The sequence below is a fragment of the Diaporthe batatas genome (genome assembly GCF_019321695.1).
Source record: "Diaporthe batatas strain CRI 302-4 chromosome Unknown Contig00001, whole genome shotgun sequence".
NCBI classification, from domain to species: domain Eukaryota; kingdom Fungi; phylum Ascomycota; class Sordariomycetes; order Diaporthales; family Diaporthaceae; genus Diaporthe; species Diaporthe batatas.
Genome location: NW_025408548.1, coordinates 562,981 through 583,138, shown reverse-complemented (window position 1 = coordinate 583,138; position 20,158 = coordinate 562,981). Strand labels below are relative to the sequence as shown.

At 57.1% G+C, this 20,158-nt stretch overlaps 2 protein-coding genes across 2 annotated transcripts; one reads left to right on the top strand and one right to left on the bottom strand.

The window, feature by feature from the left end:
- Positions 1 to 3,081: 3,081 nt before the first annotated feature.
- Positions 3,082 to 7,064, bottom strand: KVR01_000633 (formin-binding protein HOF1). Its single transcript, XM_044782190.1, has 5 exons — positions 6,684 to 7,064; positions 6,193 to 6,584; positions 5,402 to 6,124; positions 3,870 to 5,325; positions 3,082 to 3,800 (listed from the first exon to the last, which is right to left on the bottom strand). Exons 1-5 carry the CDS (start codon positions 6,724 to 6,726, stop codon positions 3,631 to 3,633), a joined length of 2,784 nt encoding a protein of 927 aa, XP_044650582.1. The 5' UTR covers positions 6,727 to 7,064; the 3' UTR covers positions 3,082 to 3,630.
- A 5,010-nt stretch (positions 7,065 to 12,074) lies between these two features.
- Positions 12,075 to 19,000, top strand: KVR01_000740 (CCR4-NOT core subunit CDC39; the record flags this gene model as incomplete). The annotated part of the gene is made up of 4 exons (XM_044785803.1): positions 12,075 to 12,329; positions 12,582 to 12,915; positions 12,995 to 18,888; positions 18,959 to 19,000. 4 exons carry the CDS (start codon positions 12,075 to 12,077, stop codon positions 18,998 to 19,000), a joined length of 6,525 nt encoding a protein of 2,174 aa, XP_044650689.1.
- Positions 19,001 to 20,158: the final 1,158 nt, after the last annotated feature.

The following is a 20,158-nucleotide window of genomic DNA, read 5'->3' as shown; positions in this document are numbered from 1 at the left end:
CCCGAACCTGACCGCCGCCATCGTGGAGGCCACGCGCCTGGCCCCGGCCCCAGCCACCCGCAGCGCCCGCTTCTCCTAAGACAGAGATGTCGACTACCTAGGTACGCAATCTGGAAGATACCAGCCGGCATGAGTGCGTTTCTGCTCCACCAGAACGAGGAGGAATACCCCGGGCCCATGCGCTTCGACCCGGGTCTCTGGATGGATCACGGCCCTTGGCGGCTGCTGCCCAGGTGGGCACATGTGCAACAAGACGTTTGTGTCTTTGCCGGAAGGAAGATGCAGTTACCCTGGAATTCAGTGAGACTTTTCAAGACCCAACGCAAAATCCGTCATTGGGCTACTTACTCACTTGCTGCCTCAGTCTCGCTTGGGCTCAGATGTACTTACTTCTGGGAAACATGGTGCAGCGCTTCGAGTTCCAGTTTCCAACAAGTAAAGAGGAGGAATTCCATATGACAAGCGACAGCTTCGTTTCCGGATCTCCCGCTGTGGGAATTCTTCCTGCTGTCGTTACAGAGGTCACATCCTGAATAACACGTGGAAAAGGGGTGTCAGACGCGTCAGGCTCAGCTAGAAAAAGTCAATGGAGGGAAACATGCCTTACTTAGATAATTTGGGCTCGTTCCTGAACACCTGGACCTGAATTCATCCTCCGTGTTCAGAACCCAGCATGAGGCTGGCCGATCAAAATGCGATATGAATACCGCTCTGGAGGTTACCAAGCAGCCGTCACAGCTGAGTACATGTATAAATATCCCGATATCTGAAGGAACCCGGTTGGATGTAATCATGAAAAAAAAAACCGAAACCTTCCATTGGCATATCAGAGACGTAAGAACACGTCCGATTCAGCCAATGTAGAAAACATTCTCGTGTCGGTTTTCCCACTGGGTATCAAACACACTCACACTCGTATCAGCTCCCTACTTCAGGTACCCACTTTGGTACTCTCCATGAAACGCCATGCTGTCTGTCTTGCACAGAGATATCTGATCCACCACATCAAGTAATCACAGTCCTCCCTCCTCCTCGTCTTTTATTTTTTTATACCAGACGTCTTCGCTTGGATCGCACAAATACTTCCTCGTGCTTTGTTTGTGTAGTTAGGTAGTCTGACAGTCTTCGTACTAATAGCACAAGCCGGACTGGCTGGCACCACCACATTTACCAGCCTCCTTCCCAGCCAACCAAATACCAACCAATCAATTAATTAATTACCCCCGCCCCCCATCCTCCTCAAAGAAGTCCGCCGCCTCACACTCCCACCACCATGGCCATCCCTCTCGCTAAAGCTAGTCCCGATCCCCGAGTCCCGCGCGCGCAGGTCCTCCTCCTCCTCGGGGTACCGGTAGTCCTCCTCGTCGTACTCCTCCTCGACGTCCGCCTCCCCGCCGGCGTCGCCCTGCGCCTGGGGTGCCCCGCCGCCGCCCCCACCTCTCTCGTCCACCCCGCTGTGCTCGGGGTCGTAGCGCAGCGGCGGCTGCTGCGACGAGGTGGGGAACGTCATGGGGACGTCGTCCTCGATCGACTTGCCGGGCCCGGATCCGCCTCCCTCCTGCTTGATGCGCGGCACCCTTCCTCCCTCCTCCAGCTTTATCCGGCCGCCGCCGCCGCCCTTGCCACCACCACCACCGCCGCCAACCAAAACACCATACAGAATCTTAACCACCACAGCCCCAAAAACAAGCGAGACCACCTCCGCAGCCCAGAACATCCCCACAAACAGCACGAAACTGCTGACCCACCACGTGTGCATGAACCACCGCAGCCCGCCCAGCCGCGCCGTCAGCGTCACGGAGACATCGTAGACCTGCAGGCCCTGGCCGGCCTGGACGTCCAGGACCAGCGCCCCCGGCATCATGTCCCCCGGGGTTGTGAAGAGGAGGCCCTCGGCCATGGGCACGGCGAGCCGCGTCGTCTCGGAGCAGGGGACGAAGACGTGGTAGCCCAGGAGCAGCAGGCGCTTGGCGAGGGAGACGAGCGGGTCGGTGTAGGGCATGATGGCGGGGCGGGCCGAGGCGAAGAGGATCGTCTTGTCGTGGAGGATGCTGTGCGGGGCGGGCGTGGGCGTGGGGCTGTTGGCTGCTGCCCACGCTGCTCCCGGTGTGGCTGTGGTTCTTGAGGATGGGGCGGATGGCGGGCTGTCGACGAGGTACAGCGCCAGCATGAAGTTGCCCCGAGCGAGGTTGGCGGGCGAGTTGGGCAGGTTGAGCGTCACGGTGATGTCGTAGTCCTGGTAGTCCTTGAGGTTCGCGCGCGCGAGGGAGGCGACGCCGTAGGGGTTGGGCTCGTATCTGCCGGTATTTTCATCAGTCAGCGATGGGTGCTCCTCGCTCCTCCTCCGCATAAGGGGGGGGGGGGGGGTGAAGTAGAGAACAGGATAAGCATCACGCCACCACACCACTCACCCATACTGCAGGTGCACGGGCACCGTCGTGACCTGGTCGGGCAGGTACTCGTGGTAAAAGGCCAGGTAGCCCACGCACGCGAGCACGAACAGCACGCCCGACAGGAGGGTGAAGAGCAGCGTCGTCAGCAGCGTGCGCGCCGCCGTCTTGCTGAAGAGGGGGCTGACGAAGTCGACGGCTGGCTGGAGGGCCGTCTTGAGCGCGGCCCCGACTTGTCTGGCGGGGGCCTTGATGTATTCCATTATCGGTGGTCCTTTGCCTGCGCCGGCTGCTGGTGACGGGGGAGGGAGGGCGATTGCCTGCCTGCGACGCGCTGCGGTTCGCGATCGCGAAGGGAGGACTAAAATGGACCGCGGCCGAGGCTTGGGGAATCTGGGCTCGACGTCATTGGGGTGGTCCCAACAGCTCAGGCAGGGGTCGGCTTCTGCCGTAGCGCCGCAACGTGGGGTTCAAGGGGTGCTGCGGCCAGCTCAGAACAGGGTAGGGGGCGTCTCTGCTGGCCATGCAAGATTGAACAAGCACTTTGCCATCATTTACAACAACTGAGGCAGTTAAAAGCCAGGTACGAACAATTATAGTCATCAATTTGGAAAAAGACCAAACACATCATCCTCATGAAAAAGAGTTCAACATCTCATTTGAAACCCCCACACCGTCCGTCTCCCCCCCCCCCCATTCATCATTCCTCATACATACATCCAGCCATCCATGCATAGTCCAGGCCGCCTATAGACATTGAAAAGAGGCATCAAAAAACCCCGTCAAAAGCATCCCTTTTCGTCCTCATGAAGCGTACAGTAACAATGGGCCAGATTCAGGCCCAACAACTGAACCAACCAACCAACCAATCAATCAATCAATCAATCCAAACCATCGCAATCCATCCAGTCAAACAAACAAACAAACAAACAAGCCCAGGCCAAGAAGCAGAGCCGGGAGACCTCCCCCTTCCCATCCCCACTGCTCATCTCCAGGCTGGGGTGATGCCGTTGCGCCGCCTGCAGAAAAAGACCGCATCAAGGAGAAAGAAAGAGATAAACACGAGGCAGAATTATGGTTCGTCAACTTGGAAAAAAAAAAAAAAGGTCATCCAACTCCGATCCTGATGCCGGCGTTTTCGCACTGGTTGGTGTGTGTGTGAGTGTGTGAGGGCAATCGCGTAGCATGGTCAGTCCTCGATGCTGGTATCCGTCCGTTCGTTGGTTCGTTCGCCCCCCTCCTAAATCATCTGCAGGTAGTTGCTCGGGACCAGCCCGCTCTGGCCGCCGCCCCCGTGCACCTCGGCCTCCCACCACCCGTCGTCCTGGTGGCGCAGCACCGCGAGGATGTCGCCCTTGTTGAACCCGAGCTCCTCGGGGATGGCCGCCTGGTACACGTACATGGCGCGTGCTGCAGGAAACAAAGGGTGGTTAGCTAGCTATGCAGAGCCGGGGAGGGTGAGGATTATACTGTGCTTACCAAAGTGCAGGATCAGCCTCCCGTCCTGGGTGTACTGCCTCCCCCCATCAGCAACGCTCTTGCTCCGCGGCCTCGACGCGGGCGCCACGGCCCCGGGGGGCTCGTAGAGGCCCATGGCCCCCCTGTTGCTGCCCTGGCTCGTCCCGGGCCGCCCGCCCCGCCCCCTCGTAGACCCGCCGTACGAGTCCTCCGTCGGCGCGGGCGACATGCCCCTGGACATGTCACCGCCGGGGTACGCCCCGAAGCTGCTGCCAGCCCTGCTGGCCGGCCGGCCGTAGTCGCGCGGCGGCAGCGGCGAGGCCGACCGCGGCACGTCGTTGGGCGTGCTGCGGCCGTAGTAGCCCTGCGCCGAGTGCCGGGCGTCCATCTGCGCCGACCCGTGGCGCGAGTCCATGCTGCCGCGCTGGCTTGCCGCGTAAGGGTTTGGCGATGCCGTCCTGTTGTTCATGCTGCCTGGTAGTGGGGAGGCGCTCCGGGGCGGGGCGGGGGAGGCGGCCCGTGGCATGTCGCTGCCTCGCGTCGGCGGCCGGGAGGGTGACCTGGCGTAGCCGCCTGAGCCGGGCCTGTCCCCGGAGAACAGGCTCCGCGTCTGCTGCGTGTACTTCTGCGTCGCCTGCTTCATCGCCTTGGAGGTGACCGCCGGCGATGGGACACCCAGCCTGCTGTGCACGGGCTGGTCGTAGGATGGGGGCGGCGTCCCTCTCATCCCGGCTGCGGCGGCATTGTTACCGCTCAGCGGGGGCACTGATCGAGAGAAGGGTTGTGAGCCTGGGGCTGGGGTGGCGATGCCGTGGTAGTGGTCTGCAGACATGCGGACCGAGGACTGCTTGCCCAGCGTCACCCCCTTGAGCTCCGCCAGGGCTTGTGCGATCGGGTCGTCCTCCTGCGGCTCGGGCTCGGCTGCTGCTGCCTTTTGTCTGCCGGGAAGCTTCACGGGCAGCACATTCTCTCCAATGTTGATGGCGACGTCGGCATTGGGGTCTATGGGATCAGGGCTGGCCACTGATCTGTCCGGCAACAGGTTCTGGGGCATGTCGCGATCAGAGTTCGTCCGGCTGTTCCCAGGGTGCCAAGTGTTCCTGCTGTTCGATGGGACCTCCCGCTCCCTGGTGCTCTTACGCCTGCTGAATGGGCTGTGGTTCTGGAAGAAGCCGCTTCTCCTATTCTTCAGCTTCCTGTCCCCGCCCGTGGCTGGCGATCCGGGCGGCGCGTCCTGCTTGACCGGGGACGACTTGCCGCTCATTGGGTCTCGGCTCGAATACGACGTCGGGGCCGAGTAGTCACTATGCTCATCTCTGCTCGTCGGCCGGTCAGATGAGCCCGATGTTGCACTACTCACTTGCGAGCCCAGGTCTGAGCCGGTAGGGTTTGCAGGGTTCCCCGTGCGGCAGAGCATGGTCATGCCGTCCATTGGATAGGGATCGTGAGGCACGGGTGCAAACTCGTTTGGGTCAAACTGTGTTTCGTTAGCTTTCTGTGCTCCACGGCTATCACGAGACGTGCTTTGCGATCCCGCCCGAGTTGGCACTGACCTCTGGGGGCTGGGGCCTTTGAAGATCGCGAGGCAGGTCCCTGCTGCTCCGAGGCTCGCTAGCCTGCTGTGCAAGCCTCTGTGGTGTTATTGTTCGCTCCCTGCCGCCGGGTGCCGCGAAGTCGTGGCCCAGTTCTTTGGCCAGAGGATTGGCCGGGTCGTGGTGGGACTCGTAGGTGGATGGCTGTGGCGACGAGGAACGGAAGGCCGGGTTGATACTCCGAGGGAACTGGGCTACTGAGTATGCTTCGTCGTCCTCCTCCTCGACGGGTGTTTCGACATCCCCACGGCAGAAGTTGATGTACTTTGGTGGGTCTGGGATCTCCTGACCGGTCCCCTTTTCTCGGATGAAGGTGATGATGTCCTTCTCGACCTCCATCTTCTCCAGGGACAGCCGTACCTTCTCGCAAGACGCGTCGTCACTAACGCAGACGGTCGATGCGATGTTAGCAAAGGTCCAGAGGCTGCTCTTGGTGAAGTCAAGGCGTTCCTCCTCCAGGTCCTGGAACTTGTCGGCTGCGGCCTTCCACTCCCGGTTCCACCGAGCAGTGGTCTCCTCCAAGGCCTTGACGGCGGCCTCGTACTCGGAATTAGATGTTGCCAGGCTGATCTGTGTCTTCTCAAGCTTGGCCTTGTTCTTGCGCTCCTCCTGTCCCATGACCATGTGCCCCTGGGCCAGGTAGCCCTTGATCTTGAGACATTCTTGCTCGTACCGGTCTCTTGTCTGCGGGGTGTCAGTGTCAGCCATCATTGATCTGGCGGCGGGCTGGGCTGGTAGGCATCGCGACGAACCTTGTTGACCAGTGCGGTCTGTTGCTGCTTGGTCTTGAGCAGCTTCTCTATTGTATTCTGGACGATCTTGCGCCGCTCCTTCATGCCGCCTGCAAAGGCAGCCAGTGGCTCCTCGAGCTCCGACCTCATCTGTGCTGCATTGTTCTGGTGTTGCTTGGCCATGCACTCGACCTCGCCGCGGACGGTATCGAGGGAGGTCTTGAGGCTGCCCATCTCCTGGGAGCCGAGGGACTTGCGGCAGAGGGACAGCAGCTTGCGGGCGTACTCGTCCTCGATGGAGGCGCGTGTGGCATAGAAGGATCGCAACTCATCGCAGGTCTGCTTGGCGGCATGCATGCGCTCGAGCATGGGTGGGACTCCGGCATCGTCCTTGCCCCAGAAGTTGTTGGCAACTGTTAATGCACGCGACCAACGTTAGCCTCAATGATCAATGGTCAATGGGTCGAGTTGAAAGTGGACATGGTAGGTAGGTAGGGGAGGGGTCTCCATACAGGAGAGGGTGACCGTGGGTCCCTCAGAGGTAGGTGACGGCATCTTGCCTATGTGCTACCCGTCGGCCTTTCACGATCGTCCTGCCGCCGCTCTGGTACTGGTGATTTGGTCCGTCTCTCTGTCGTGTCGGGGTTTGGCGACGAGGTGTAGTTATATGGGGTGGTGTGTCTGCCCTCGGCTAGTTATGCTGGATGGTGATGCAATTTCGATTATGAGTCCACACAACAGGCCCAGTCTCGTCAATTACAGGCAGAGAAAAAGAAAACTGCGTGCCTTGGTCGGAAGTTGGACAGCAACGGCTCCAAGGTTAGGGAGCAAGATTGCCAGGTAGCAGCGGGCGGAGTGACAGGCACAGGCACAGGAACCACCACGTCGGGCGCCAAGCCTGGAAGGAAGTATTGGGAGGCTGGGAAGGCTCCTCCACTTGTTTACTGAGACCCAATTCTGTCGGGGCAACCACCCCTCCCGCCCGCCATCCATTGGACGGCGAGCCTCTGCGGTTCGTCCCGTGGGATGTCTAGCGCCGTTCAGCCGCGCTAAAAACGACGTGCAGGATCCAGCCACCTGAAATCGCGATGGTGCCAAAACCGGATCTGGCCCAGCCGGCGCAGGCTCATCGTCATTCACAGTATCGAGTACTGCACTCGAGTCACTACCCCGTACTCCGTACTGTAGGCAAGGCAAACACGTGGAAGTCAGTAAACTAGGTTTGATTCCACTCACGATGTTATACTTCCATAAGGCTGACTTCCTCAATCGTACCTACATTGGCGAGGATCACGGATGCAGGGTCTGTGCCTTTGCTGGATCCACCTGTGGTGTCGATTGCAAGCGCCAACGACCGCCTGCAATTCTATTTTTGCACGCGCCGGTGGGTTGTTCCGACTTCAATCCTCTCTGCCTGCTAGAGCAGTCCGTTTGCGCCGAACACATGGCGGGAGGCATTCCACACACCATGAAGTGGCTAATCACACAGGGGGGCCAACTGACCGCATGTCTCACCCGTGGCATTGTTCAAATACAAGCTCTTATTCAGTATGTGGAACAAGCGGTTATTGTCCTGTCATTCCCCACAGGATTGCTTGAACGGCATGCTCCCGGCGTACAGATTAATCTCGTCTGACGTCCCCCCCCTTCCTCCGAATCTGTCTCTTCTGCCCTGGAACAGCAGACCATCTGTCACCGGGTCGGGATTCACTTCAACAAACTGCGTTGAGCGGGCTATGAAGGAGTATGAAAGGCAACTGAACAGAGACAGAAGTAACTTCGTGATTGCAGAAACGGTTGCGTCATTCGTTTTCCTGCTACAAAATGTTCGTTATGAAGATGTTGCTTCATCCCATGTTCCACGGCTCTTCTCATATGCCATGGAATATCCTCGAACTGTTTCGAAGTCTCGATTCGCAACGTCGATCGTAGGTTCGCCGCGACGCAGGTGCTTCATCCTCTGCAAGTGCGGTACGAGCACGTGCCCAGGCAGAGTCGCCTTACACTGTTGTTGGCATTGTACTCTTTTTTTTTCTTCAAAATACAACAAAATGAAGTGTTCTTTCCAAGCGCTGGGTCTTGAGTGCTTACCACCGTATGAAGGCGCCATGTATCTCCCCGGACGTATACGGAATAGGAGCAAAACCACACAACAAAACGATGGGTCATTTGAGGTTTGCCACTGTGTGAAGGGATCGTACGCCCTCGGGACGTATACGGATCAAGAACGAAACCAAGTAAGAGTGGCGAAGAGTCTCAAGCTGTCGAGAACCACGGGGCTTTGCATACTTTTCCCAGGACCCGCGGAAAGATGAGTATTGCTTTGAATGCGTTATGAGCCATCATTGATTCTAGACAGCGGCCAGCCCCGGGCCTTGTTGGCTAGGCCCTATGATATGTCTTCAAAACATTTCATTCAAATGTTACCGCGCAGACCACAAGCCCAAGAGATTCAGTTTTAGACCATCCCTCGCACCTTCTTGTAGATTCCAAACACGGCTCATCCACTCAAATGCCAATGTTCGACTACCCATAATCGCCGCAAACTCGTCAGGGTTCGCCTGGAGGAGCAAGTATTCCAGGACGAGAACAATGCGGGATCACTTGAGCATCCGTAAACTTCCGAAATAGAGTCGACGGCCTGTCTTTTCGAGTCCTTGTTTTTGTCGTCACCTTGCAGATCTCAGGGGGTATCGAGCTCAAAGTTACATTTCTTAGAGGAGGTTGAAATTCCGGGTCCCAGCACAAAGCCACCCCTGAAGCAAAGGCTCCAGCCCAGGACTGAGCTGGTTTAGCACAGCTTCATCCTTATTTAGGTAATCAACTGGTACTTAGGGTAAGCACCTATCTGCCCAGGTACCTAAATCGCTGAGGCTATTTCTGAGCTGCACAGCGGTGCTCGGGGTTCGTGTAGCAGTGTAAGAAAGCACGACTTTACCACATTTGACACTCGCCCGTAGAGTGTAGGTACATTGCATTATCACCTCAGCCACCCTAACAAGCTGACAGTCCTTGGCTGGTTTCTATTATCCTTCTACGATCTACTATGAATTGCTCGTTGGCTGGTTCCCTCTCAAAACCGTGAGTAAGACGTAAGACAGGCGGTGGTCAGCTGGAACATTGTGCTCCTTGCCTACGTACTCAGCCGCGGACGACAGATAATGAGGTACTGACGATCCACATCGTTTTCTTGCCTGCCGAACCTGTAATTGGACTTTCAAAATCTTTCACAGACACAATCCACTTTTTCCCAGCAACTCAGTCCTTAAACATTCTCGGTGTCGGCGAGGCTCTGTAGATATAGCAAGCAGCAGCAGCGGCGCTGACGGCAGGTCTGACGTCAATCTCCAACACAACGCCTCGCAAAATGGTCTCGCAGCCCACAGTAATCAACATTGCAATGTGCCCAAATGCAACAACCCAGACAACCACCTGGTCACCCACAACCTCAACGCCGTCGTCCACATCTTCCGCCGGGCCTACTACCGCACCAAAGGCGGATGCGAGGGCTGGACACCAGGTCGAGCTGGCCCCGTGGCTGGAGGGCCGCCCCGGCACGGCCTCGGACCTCCGGGACTAGGCAGGCACGCCTACGAGGACAGCGCCGACGCCGTGGACATGCTTGCTGGCCCCCACGGGGGACGGCACCCACAACATCATCGAGCTCAAGTACGAGAGCGTCAGCCAGGACTGCGTGCTGGAAGGATGGCCAGGGCGCCCAGCGGTCCCGGGAGAGGGACGGCTTGCCCGTGCCCAAAGACCACACGCCGTTGTCTCCGAGCCCCCGGGCGGGCCGATGATCCCGCCCAATCGCCAAGCGGCTCGAGGTCGGACCGGGAGAAGCGCAGGGGCGTACCGCCACGCCGGTACACAGAGCTGGGAATCAGCATGACCGAGGGGGCGCGTGCGGTTCTGGGTGTTGGGAGCACTTGAGAGAAGGCGCGGGATGACAGGCATTTCATGTATCTCACGGCCCAGCGGGTTTATGGTCAGGCTGCGGAGCCGGATGATTACTTTGTGTTGTGGTTCAGGTCGGAGATCTTGTGGCGATGGGACTTTGGGGAGAAGAGACACAAGGACGGCAAGGAATCGGTTGTCCTTGAAGATCTGACTCGTCGTGCTGCTGGCAGCAAGATGCCTACGATATCTTCGCAGCCTACACAAATCAAGAGACGTGGTTTCTATCTTCATAGAGTGCCTTTCCGCATTATGAGAAGAATTCATTTTACATGTCATTAGTTTTATTAGGGAATCTGTTACAGCTGCATCAAAAACTGGGATAATAAACCCCAAGTCAAGTCTTCTTAAATCACTTAGATAAGGCTAGTTTCCCGGAATTCTTCTTTAAGTAGCAGGGACTAGACTACATACCAAGGCATACAGTGTTGATTCAATCCAAGATCACGAGAATGACCCCGTCCTCATGCATCCGATCGAATCAGAAGGAAAATGTCGAGTTTCTGGACTTATGTCGGATGAAGGTGGCTCTCACATGCTCGGGCCTTGGATATCAGAAGTTATCGACAAAGGCAACAATCTAGGAACGGTATGTCCTGGTGCAAGGACAAGGACCGTACCCATGGGTTGAGCTGTTAATAAGAGGTTTTACTTTGCCTATCACTGTATGAAGGCGCCATGTATGTCCTCGGACGTATACGGAATAGAAGCGAAACCACACATATGTACTTAGTAAATAGTTGGGGTGGTGAATTGTAGCTCCCAAATGATTAGTACTTTACATCTGGAAAGTGAGGAAACCAATGGTGGTAAACAATTGTCTCTTTATTGTACCTGTACCGTTAAGGGCTTTAGAGCTTATCCCTGGAACAAGGACATTACTGCCCTCTTGAAACAATGCCTGCTGTCTGTCCGTTGCACGGTTGTTGATTTTCTAGGGTGGGAAAGGACAGGTGGGGCACGGTTTGGGCTAGCTTGCCATTGCCGAGGAGTACTCCGTACATGGGTACATGACCTTAGGCAGTGGTGTGGTGTCCTACTCCGTACTGTTTAGCCGGCCGGCAAACTGACAAAGCCCCACTCTGGCCCATCCTGGCAGCCTGAGTGGTTGCAGGCAATGGCTGACCACTGAGCTGGAGTACGGAGTACCAGGGAAGTTTATGAGCAGTGTGCCTACAGGCGGCCTGGCCTCTGCATGGGCAAGCAAACTCGAGAATAGCTGTCACGCCCCGAATGCCCAAGGTCGAAGCTCACAGACGGAAGGACAAGACAACAAACAACATTGGCGTCGCCCTGCCTCCTCCTGCCTCCTGAGCCTCTTTCCTGAGCCTGCATCCAATTTGTCTGTAACGGGAAAGCACATGACCCCCTCAACCCGGCTGCTTGTCCCCCCTGGTCCAGTGCGACAGGTCCAAGTTCAACCTCTCCAGACAGAGCTCCACGGCCCGCCTCCGACCCGCCTTCTACCACCACCCACCACCACAGCCGCCCAGACCACACGGAGCCTAAGCTCAACTCAACCTTGACATTCTCCTGCCGAGCATCAACCACGACCACCTCAACCGCAGCCAACCCAAGCCTGACCACGACGACCACCACCGCCCCCAACGTGTGTGAAGTCAACAGCCAGCAGCTGCAAGCCACCTCCAGCACAGCCACCGTATTGTTCAAGCTCTGTTGCGACACGTTAATGCTGGGCCTTTTGACAGCCTTGTGGTGACGGCCGTCTTGTCTCGACTTCGAAATCGATTCCGATCTGCCAACTCGCATCTGCATCTGCGTCTCCCATCTCTCCTGCCGCCCACCCCAATCCCAGCATTGCCGAGGATACATCGACGAAGCCAACCCATCCCCCCTTCAACCCTCCTCCACCGGTGCAGCGGCGCGGCTCTGTCCTTTTGGGTAGCAGAACCGACTTCGCCCCGCCTCCCCTCCATCCAACACCCATGCTCCCACGATCGTCGGGAACATTTTCTCCCACTCCCCCCCAAGGTCTACAGACAGGAATCTCCTCCCACTCTCCACATCCATCGCAGGCAGGTGTGCTGAGTGCGGGTGCCAGCCCGAGTACCAGCAGCCCAACTGGCAACTACGCCTTGTCCAAGATCACCGTCGCCCAGGTCTATGTGCTCTTGAGCTCCCTCAAGGCGAAGAAGGACGACCCGGCCGAGTACGACAACAAGGTCAACCGCCTCAACAAGGTACGCACTACCATCCGCCGTCCTCTTCACTACTGCCTCCGCGCCCCCCTAACGCCAGCAACGGTGGCTAGCTCTCTTTTCTCCACCTCGCTGCCATTTCCATATAGCCAGCCACTTCTCCTCAGCTCCGCGTGACCCTACTGCCCTCCAGCACACCTCAGTCTTATCTCCTTACTTGCTCTTGATCCTGAAGGCACCGCCTTCTGGTAGCTATTGCGCGCGTGCTAACAGCAACGGTCTCGGCCATCGCAGCTCATCGATGAAAACGGTATGGAGGTCTTTGCGAAATACTTCACCAAGCTGGTGCATACCAGCGCGTCCCAGATCTTCCCGGGCACGAGTAGACCCATAGGCAGTGCGACAAATACGGGAAGTCACTCGCTGCTCCTGGAGGAGATGCGCAAGATATCTCACGATGAGCATCAAGCGACCAAAATCTCCGAGTCTATCGAGACCGGCACCGAGGACATTTTCCGCGACTTCGATCTGTCCACTTTTATGGAGCACTTCAGACTCGACGCTTTGGACAAGACAATATTAGCTCTGGCGTTCAAGTTGGGCAGCCGGCCTGACTTGAAAGCGAAAGGTGTGTGAAGATCCCCTCCTACCGGAGTTGGCGCACAGCAGCAGCAGCGGGTGGCAAGTGTTGACACAAGAATCCCTAGCCGATGCGATCCTCTCCACCAACTATCCTTCCTTCATCGCCATCCTCTCGCAACCGGACGGAGATCATTCCGACTTGAGCCCCCACTTCCTCTCCATCATCATCGACCGACTGATCCAATACCATCCCCCCAACTTCAACTCCTCCGCACACCGGGAGCTATTATCAAAGGTCGAGGCCAGATACGCGCAGCTCGACATGCCCACTCCTTCCGAGGTCCTTGCCGCTCTGGACCTCAACAGGGTCCTCGTCGACAAGCCGCCGAATGCCTTGGCGTTGTATATTCAAAAAGTCGGCCCTGACTTCACGCGAGACGAGGAGTCCTGCGCCAGGTTCCTCCAAGACAGGCCGCAATCTGTACAGCTTAGCGCAGAACAGGTGTCCAACGCGCTCTGGTACACTGCCATTAGCCAGACCCCGGAGCACAGCCCGACTGTCCTTGTTGCTGGTCTGCGACGGGCCCTGCCTGCGGCCTTCAGGTGGCAAGACGTGCTGTCATACTTTGACCAGCCCAGCGCGCGCATCTCACCACCCGAGTTCCTGCGGCTCTACAGGGCGCTACACATGGTTGCGCTGGAGGACGACGGGTCTGGCTTTGACATCCAGAACCTCTGGGGCGGAGACTGGGCGAATGCGGATGCACATCTGTCTTTCGTCTGTGCCTTTGGCAGCCTCACCCCAGAAGAGCTGGATGCGACCACGATACCGGGCCTCCGACCAACCTTCACCCTGGCCGAGTATGCACAGTCCCCGGTACCTGTGCGCGAGCGGGCCGCGTATGCAGTCAGGCATCCACTCGTCTCGGTTGACGCCCTCACGGCAGTCTTTGGTGTAGCACTGAGTTCGCAGCACGCTTCGCAGACCATCGAGGCTAAGCGCTTGTTTAACGAAGTCGTCGTGCCAAATCTCGATATATTCGTTGTCTCCGCCTTCGGTGTACCGAAGCCGTGGCCTGAGATGGCGAAGGACACGCTGACTACCCTGTTTGAGACGTTCCTGTTCAAACAGCAGGAAGGCTACCAATTCGCCCTCGACAGCCTGTGGCGCAAAGACAAGGACTTCGTCAAGCTGAAGATCAGCGAAGCTCATGCACGACGGCCCATGGACTTGCCCATTTACCTCGAGCACGCCGAATATCACGGCTGGTTGGACGAGTTTGTGTACGAGTTCAGCGGGTTTGGTCTGGACCTCGCGGCCTTTGCGCACGGGCAAGGCCGGCTCGACATCGAGCAGTTGACCAGGACTAACGCCACGCGGGGCCCCGAAGTCGTCCATGCTCTCCTCCAATTTCTCAACATCAAGGCCGACAACGAGACGAGATATCAGCGACAGGGAGGTCAGCATCTACTCAGAACAACGCCGCTCCAGCTGAAGACGGTGTACCACTTCTTGGGCTTCTTGAGTGAATTCTGCGCCCCGCAGCTCAAGGAATGGAGGGAGTGCCAGCGAAATTGCACAATTGCCTACCCACGTCTTATCAACTACGGTGGGCAGTACGACGCGATTATCGATCTGAACGGCGCAGATGGCAACAACCTCCCGATGGCTGCCATCAGCAGGATGGAAGACCATTACAAGAGCATGTACAGTGGCGAGACTCAAGTCAGAGACATAGTAGGAGCTCTTGAGCGCTACAAGCATTCTCGTGACCCCCTGGAACAGGACATTTTCGCCTGTATGATTCATGGGTTGTTCGACGAGTTCGTCCATTATCCCAGTTATCCGATCGACGCGCTTGCTCGGACTGCGGTTTTGTTCGGTGGTTGCATTTCCAGGAAACTGGTCGATGGCATACCTCAGCACGCTGGCCTCGAAATGATTTTGGAAGCGATCAGGGACTACCCAATCGAACATAACATGCATAAATTCGGTCTGCAGGCCTTGATGCAGCTTTATAATCGTTTCCCGGAATGGCCGGGATTCTGTCGGCAGCTTCTTCAGATCAGCAGCCTTCAGGGCACCGAGGCCTGGAGCAGAGCCGAGAAGGCGGTCAGGGAACAGGAAGAGGACCCAACATACCAGCACAACGGCGGGGACGCTCCTCTCAACCACGACCCTCTCACCAATGGCAACGTGGCCGAGTCCGGCGAGCAGCAGTTCACTCCTTTTGCCTCAATCAATGTTGACCCAACGCCTCCTAGCGCTGGATTTGAGGACCCAACAGATGACACGCAGGACAAGATCCAGTTTGCACTCAACAACATGGATCAGGCTTCGCTGAAATCTCGGTTTGACACAATCCGCGAATCCCTCGAGCAGAAACATCAGCAGTGGTTCGCCAGCCACCTGGTCAGAGATCGAGCAAAGGTGCAGCCAAATCTCCATCAGATGTACCTGGATGTGGTAAAGCTCTTCGAGGACAACATGCTGTGGGCCGAAGTCCAGAGGGCGACCCTGAGCTGCGTCGCTCAGATGCTAAATTCAGAGTCAACCATGCACAGCTCCACAGAGCGAACCCAGCTGAAGAACCTAGGTGGCTGGCTGGGCATGCTGACCCTGGCACGGGACAAGCCCATCCGGTACCGCAACATTGCCTTCAAACAGCTACTCATGGAGGCCCTTGACACGAAGAGGTTGATTGTCGTGATACCCTTCGTGTGCAAAGTGCTCGGCCAAGGCGCATCGTCAATGGTCTTCCGGCCGCCCAATCCATGGCTGATGGACATCATCCACCTGCTGATCGAACTCTACCACAACGCGGAGCTCAAACTGAATCTCAAGTTCGAGATCGAGGTGCTCTGTAAGACCCTGAATCTGGACCACAAGAGCATCGAGCCGTCCGGCGAGATCCAGAATCGGGTGGTTGCGGAAGAGGCTACCCAGGTCGCTGTAACCGCCGATGGGATGGATGCTTTTGACAACCTTTCCCTCAATGGCATCGGGCAAGGGGTCGTCAGCAGCCTGCTGCCACATGCTGTGGCGCCAACTATCCCCGACTTGCATGCGCGGCTGAACATCCCGCCCGCGAACGAGATGGTCGTCACTAATGCCCGTCTCCGCGATATTGTCCACACCGCGTTCAACAAAGCCTTGCAAGATATAATCCAGCCTGTCGTTGATAGATCCGTTACCATTGCTGCCATTAGCACTCACCAAATGATACGCAAGGATTTCGCAACGGAACCTGACGAGAATCGTCTCAGGAACTCGGCAATCAGCATGGTCAAGGCAACCGCAGGCAGCCTAGCTCTTGTTACTTCCAAAGAGCCTCTGCGCGCAAACTTCACCAACTACATGCGCCAGCTCTCCACTGACCTCCAGGGTGGCCTGCCCGAGGGCACAATCATCATGTGTGTCAACTCGAACCTCGAGCTTGCTTCAAGTGTGATCGAAGATGCCGCCGAGAGGCGTGCCATCCCTGAGATCGAGGATTTGATTGAGCCTGAGCTTGAAGCGCGCCGACGTCACCGGATGCAAAGGCCGAACCAGCCATATGTCGACGCTTCCCTAAACCGATGGGCCATGACCATGCCTGACCCTTACAAGATGGCACCTAGCCTCAACGGACTGAGCGCAGAGCAGATGGCAATTTATGAGGAGTTCCAAAGGCAGCCGCGACCAGCCACGACAACCACAACTCCTTCACACATCCCCTCGGGCTCTGATGCAACCAGATCAATGGCGAACGACATCCTTCAGGATCAATATAATTCTGTGCCGTCTGCCCCCACGCCTGCCGAAACACCCGCTATGCCTCCCCTAGCCGCACACACCCAGAACTACCCTCATGCGCATGCGGGCGTGACGAATGGACGGCAGCCCGCTCTCAGCCAGGTTGACGCCAGAGTCCTCGTCGAGCGGGTTACCAAGCTTCTCTTCGAGCTTCAGCGCGCCGCAACGGAGGCGCCGGAAGAGCATTACGAGGATCTGCCACGGGGTCACTCGGTCCTGGAAACAATGGATGTTCTCATCACTAATGTGATCAAAGCCCGGACCTCAACAACCGACGATCCCACGCCCCATGTCGTTGAGCAGATTTGCAATGTCCTCCTTAGCCCGCTAGAGGACAGCCTTGCAGTCGAGACATTTGCTCACGCCCTCAACGCGATACGCAGGATGGGGGGCCCTATTCTGAGCGACTTTGCGGTACAACTCTTCCGGCGCCAGGACGGGTCCATTTTCCTGCGCCTCCCAATGATCAAGGCTTTTATTGGAACGGATCTTCTTGACTGGCGCACCCTGGACGAGGCCCTCTCCGCATCAATCAGGGCACAGGAGGAGGGAAGCCTGCAGATGCTCGATCAAATCATCAAGGCGACAATTCTGAGCGAGACGCCAATGGCGTTGTTTGCCAACTTGGTCTCCAGCCTGGAACTTGCCTACGCTTGGATCGTTGCAGACCCTGAAGTTCCAGGAGGCGAGGATCTCAAAGCCACCTTGGATGCTGCCCAGGAGCGAAGCAGTCAGATCCAGGGCCGTGAGCAATTGGAGTATGTTTTTGAAGAGTGGGTCTGCCACTACCGTAACAAGCCGGTTACGGACAAGCTTGCGCGTAACTTTGTGAAGCAGCTTCACGACCATGCCGTGGTCAGGTCGAAGGACGATCTGTTGGTGCTGATCCGCGTCGCTCTGGACGGCTCGGTGTTGCAGTTCGAGGCTGCGCTCAGCCAGGGAAACAGCATCGACGACGGGTACCTGTGGGTAAACGCCCTTGTATCGCTCATCATGGCTTTTGTCAAATCTACCGGGTTCGACGAAAGTGACCCAAAGTCAAGCCCTGCATCCCTTCTCGCCTCCGTCTGGGCTCTTGCCACCATGATTCTCAATGACCACACCAGGAAGCGCAACGAACGCTATTGCCAACGTGTCTTCTTCCGCTTCTTCTCGTCACTGCTCCACGAGTCTGGAGCGTTCTTTGACCAGCTGGGTGAATCGCACAGGGATGAGATGCTTTTGAAGATTGCGCCACGGCTCTCGGCCCTTGGGCCTGCGATGTTCCCTGGCTTCTTCTACGCCTGGCTGGGCCTGATTCACCATGCGGCTTTCCTGCCGGCTCTCATGGATATGGAAGGCGAGGCTGGATGGGCGCCTTACACCAAGCTTATTCAGCAGCTGTTGGAGTTTGTGGGCGAGCAGTTGAACACGGTTCAATTGCCTGACGTGATTCATAAGCCTTACGAGGCGGCCGTCAAGTTGCTGATAGCGCTGCAGCACGACTACCCACAATACGTCGCGGCTAACTCGTCCGCACTCCTAGCAAGCATCCCACCACACTGCACTCAGATGATCAACACCATTTTGTTTGCATCCGTCACCAAGATGCCGGATCCGATGACGGCGGGGCTGGATGCTGCTGGCTCCCAGACGGGGCCTTCCAACGAGGGCGACAATCCTGCTGGATTCCTTCAGAGCATTGGTCTCCTAGACATCCTCAACTCTGCCCTGGAGAAAGGGCCCTCTGAGGATGCGGTGGCCCACATGACTCATGCGATCAGCCGAGGCGATGGAAGGACAGGCTTTGGGCCCACGTCCATTAACGCAAACCTGCGTGTGATCGAGGCGATCACCGCGCACATCGGCAGGCATGCGGTGCAGCGGGCAGCGGCAGGGCAGCCGGCGTTCGAGCCCGGTTCGTCAGGCCTCGTGACGCTCTCGATGCTGGTGCACGAGCTGGCGGCGGAGACGCGCCACTACCTCCTGCTGAGCATCGTCAACCACCTGAAGGATCCCAACGCGGACATGGAGTTCTTCAGCAAGGCGCTGCTGGAGATCTTCTCGCACGACCTGTCGGACCCCGAGGAGACGGAGATCCGCGAGCAGATCACGCGGGTGCTCCTGGAGCGGCTGATCGGGTACTGGCCGCAGCCGTGGGGCCTGCTGATCACGGTGGTGGAGCTGGTCAAGAACGACAAGTACATGTTCTTTGAGCTCCCGTTCATCAAGCAGACTCCCGAGGTAAGCGGTTTCCTCCCCCCTGGATGTGATATTCATCTGTGTGGCTGACCTGATCTTTCTTCCTTCTTAGGTCGCCCAGCGCTTTGTGGACATAATTAATGCGCACAGCTAGAGGGTGGCGAATGGCGAGGGGGCGAGGGCTACACGAGACCGGCGCCGCGATCATTCGGACGCCCCTTTATTTTTGGATTTTCAGGATTTTCTTTTCACCTTGGACGGCGCAGGAGGCACAGCGGGGGTTGATACAAAAAGCACTTGATGACCTTCTGTTTCTTTCTGCATTGAATGGGGTTCTCGTTCACGCCACGGAGAAAGGGATTCACACGCCATAGCAACAACAACAACTACAACAACAACCACGAAAAGGGGGCCCACGCAAGACGTTCAGGAGGGGGGAGTTGGGTGTCGGACCAAGGGCAAGGCCCGGCCGGGCTGGATGGACTTGTATTTTTTTTCTCTCTCTTTCTTTGGCATTCCATTCATATATTGATCCCGTTCATGAATCGATACGGAATGTGGTCGTGAGTCACCACGGGGCTAAGTACACATCTTCCACTGCCGGGATGGAGGGGGAGGGGTAATTGAGCCTAGCCAGGCCAGGCAGGGTGAGGGAAGGACGGCGGTGTGTTTGTGTGTCTGTCCCGTTGGGTGTGTGTATAGGAATGGATGGGAGTGAGTGAGTGAGTGAGCATTGGGTTGGTTGGTTGATTGGTTGTAGCAAATCACGTATAATGTATGAGTATTCGGACCTGTAACGAATGACAAGGCATAATCAGGCAGACGGAGACGGACGCATAGACGGACCGCATTAGCCTGGCCTGGGTTGCTGGATGGCCTGGGTGGGTGGCTTGTGTCTTTATAGAATTGAGTCTCGTGGTTCTGTTTTTGATTCCCTCCTCGATCTGGATGCATGTGGTCAGCTCCCGACTCCTGTGGTCTGTTCTCGGGCTGCGTGCTGTGTCGGGCGGCGATCATGTCACTGATCCTATTGCTGGCATGCTCTCTGCTTGATTGCCCAGGTACTTTCTCAGCCTATCTATCTCTTCTCGTGCCCGTGCTAGTTGGCAGTCAGCAAGTAGTCTTGGCTATTCTTCATCTCCCACTTCCCGATCTACCTCCTCAGTGTAGGCTGAATGAGACGGCACCGCAGCCCGCCTGATCGGCACGGACCCGGGTTCACAAAAGTGGCAGGAAAACCCTGCCGGGGTCGTGCTCTCACCGGATGATTGGGACAAGTTCCGATATCTAGTCTGCTTGGCTATTCTGCGAT

What these genes read in the sequence shown, in the direction of transcription:
- KVR01_000633 (XM_044782190.1), bottom strand. Translation starts at nt 6,726, where the DNA reads ATGCCGTCACCTACCTCTGAGGGACCCACGGTCACCCTCTCCT. An exon ending in ACCCACGGTCACCCTCTCCT is followed by an intron (nt 6,585 to 6,683) that starts GTATGGAGACCC and finishes GTGCATTAACAG; the next exon opens with TTGCCAACAACTTCTGGGGC. An exon ending in GAGGCTGATCCTGCACTTTG is followed by an intron (nt 3,801 to 3,869) that starts GTAAGCACAGTA and finishes TGTTTCCTGCAG; the next exon opens with CACGCGCCATGTACGTGTAC.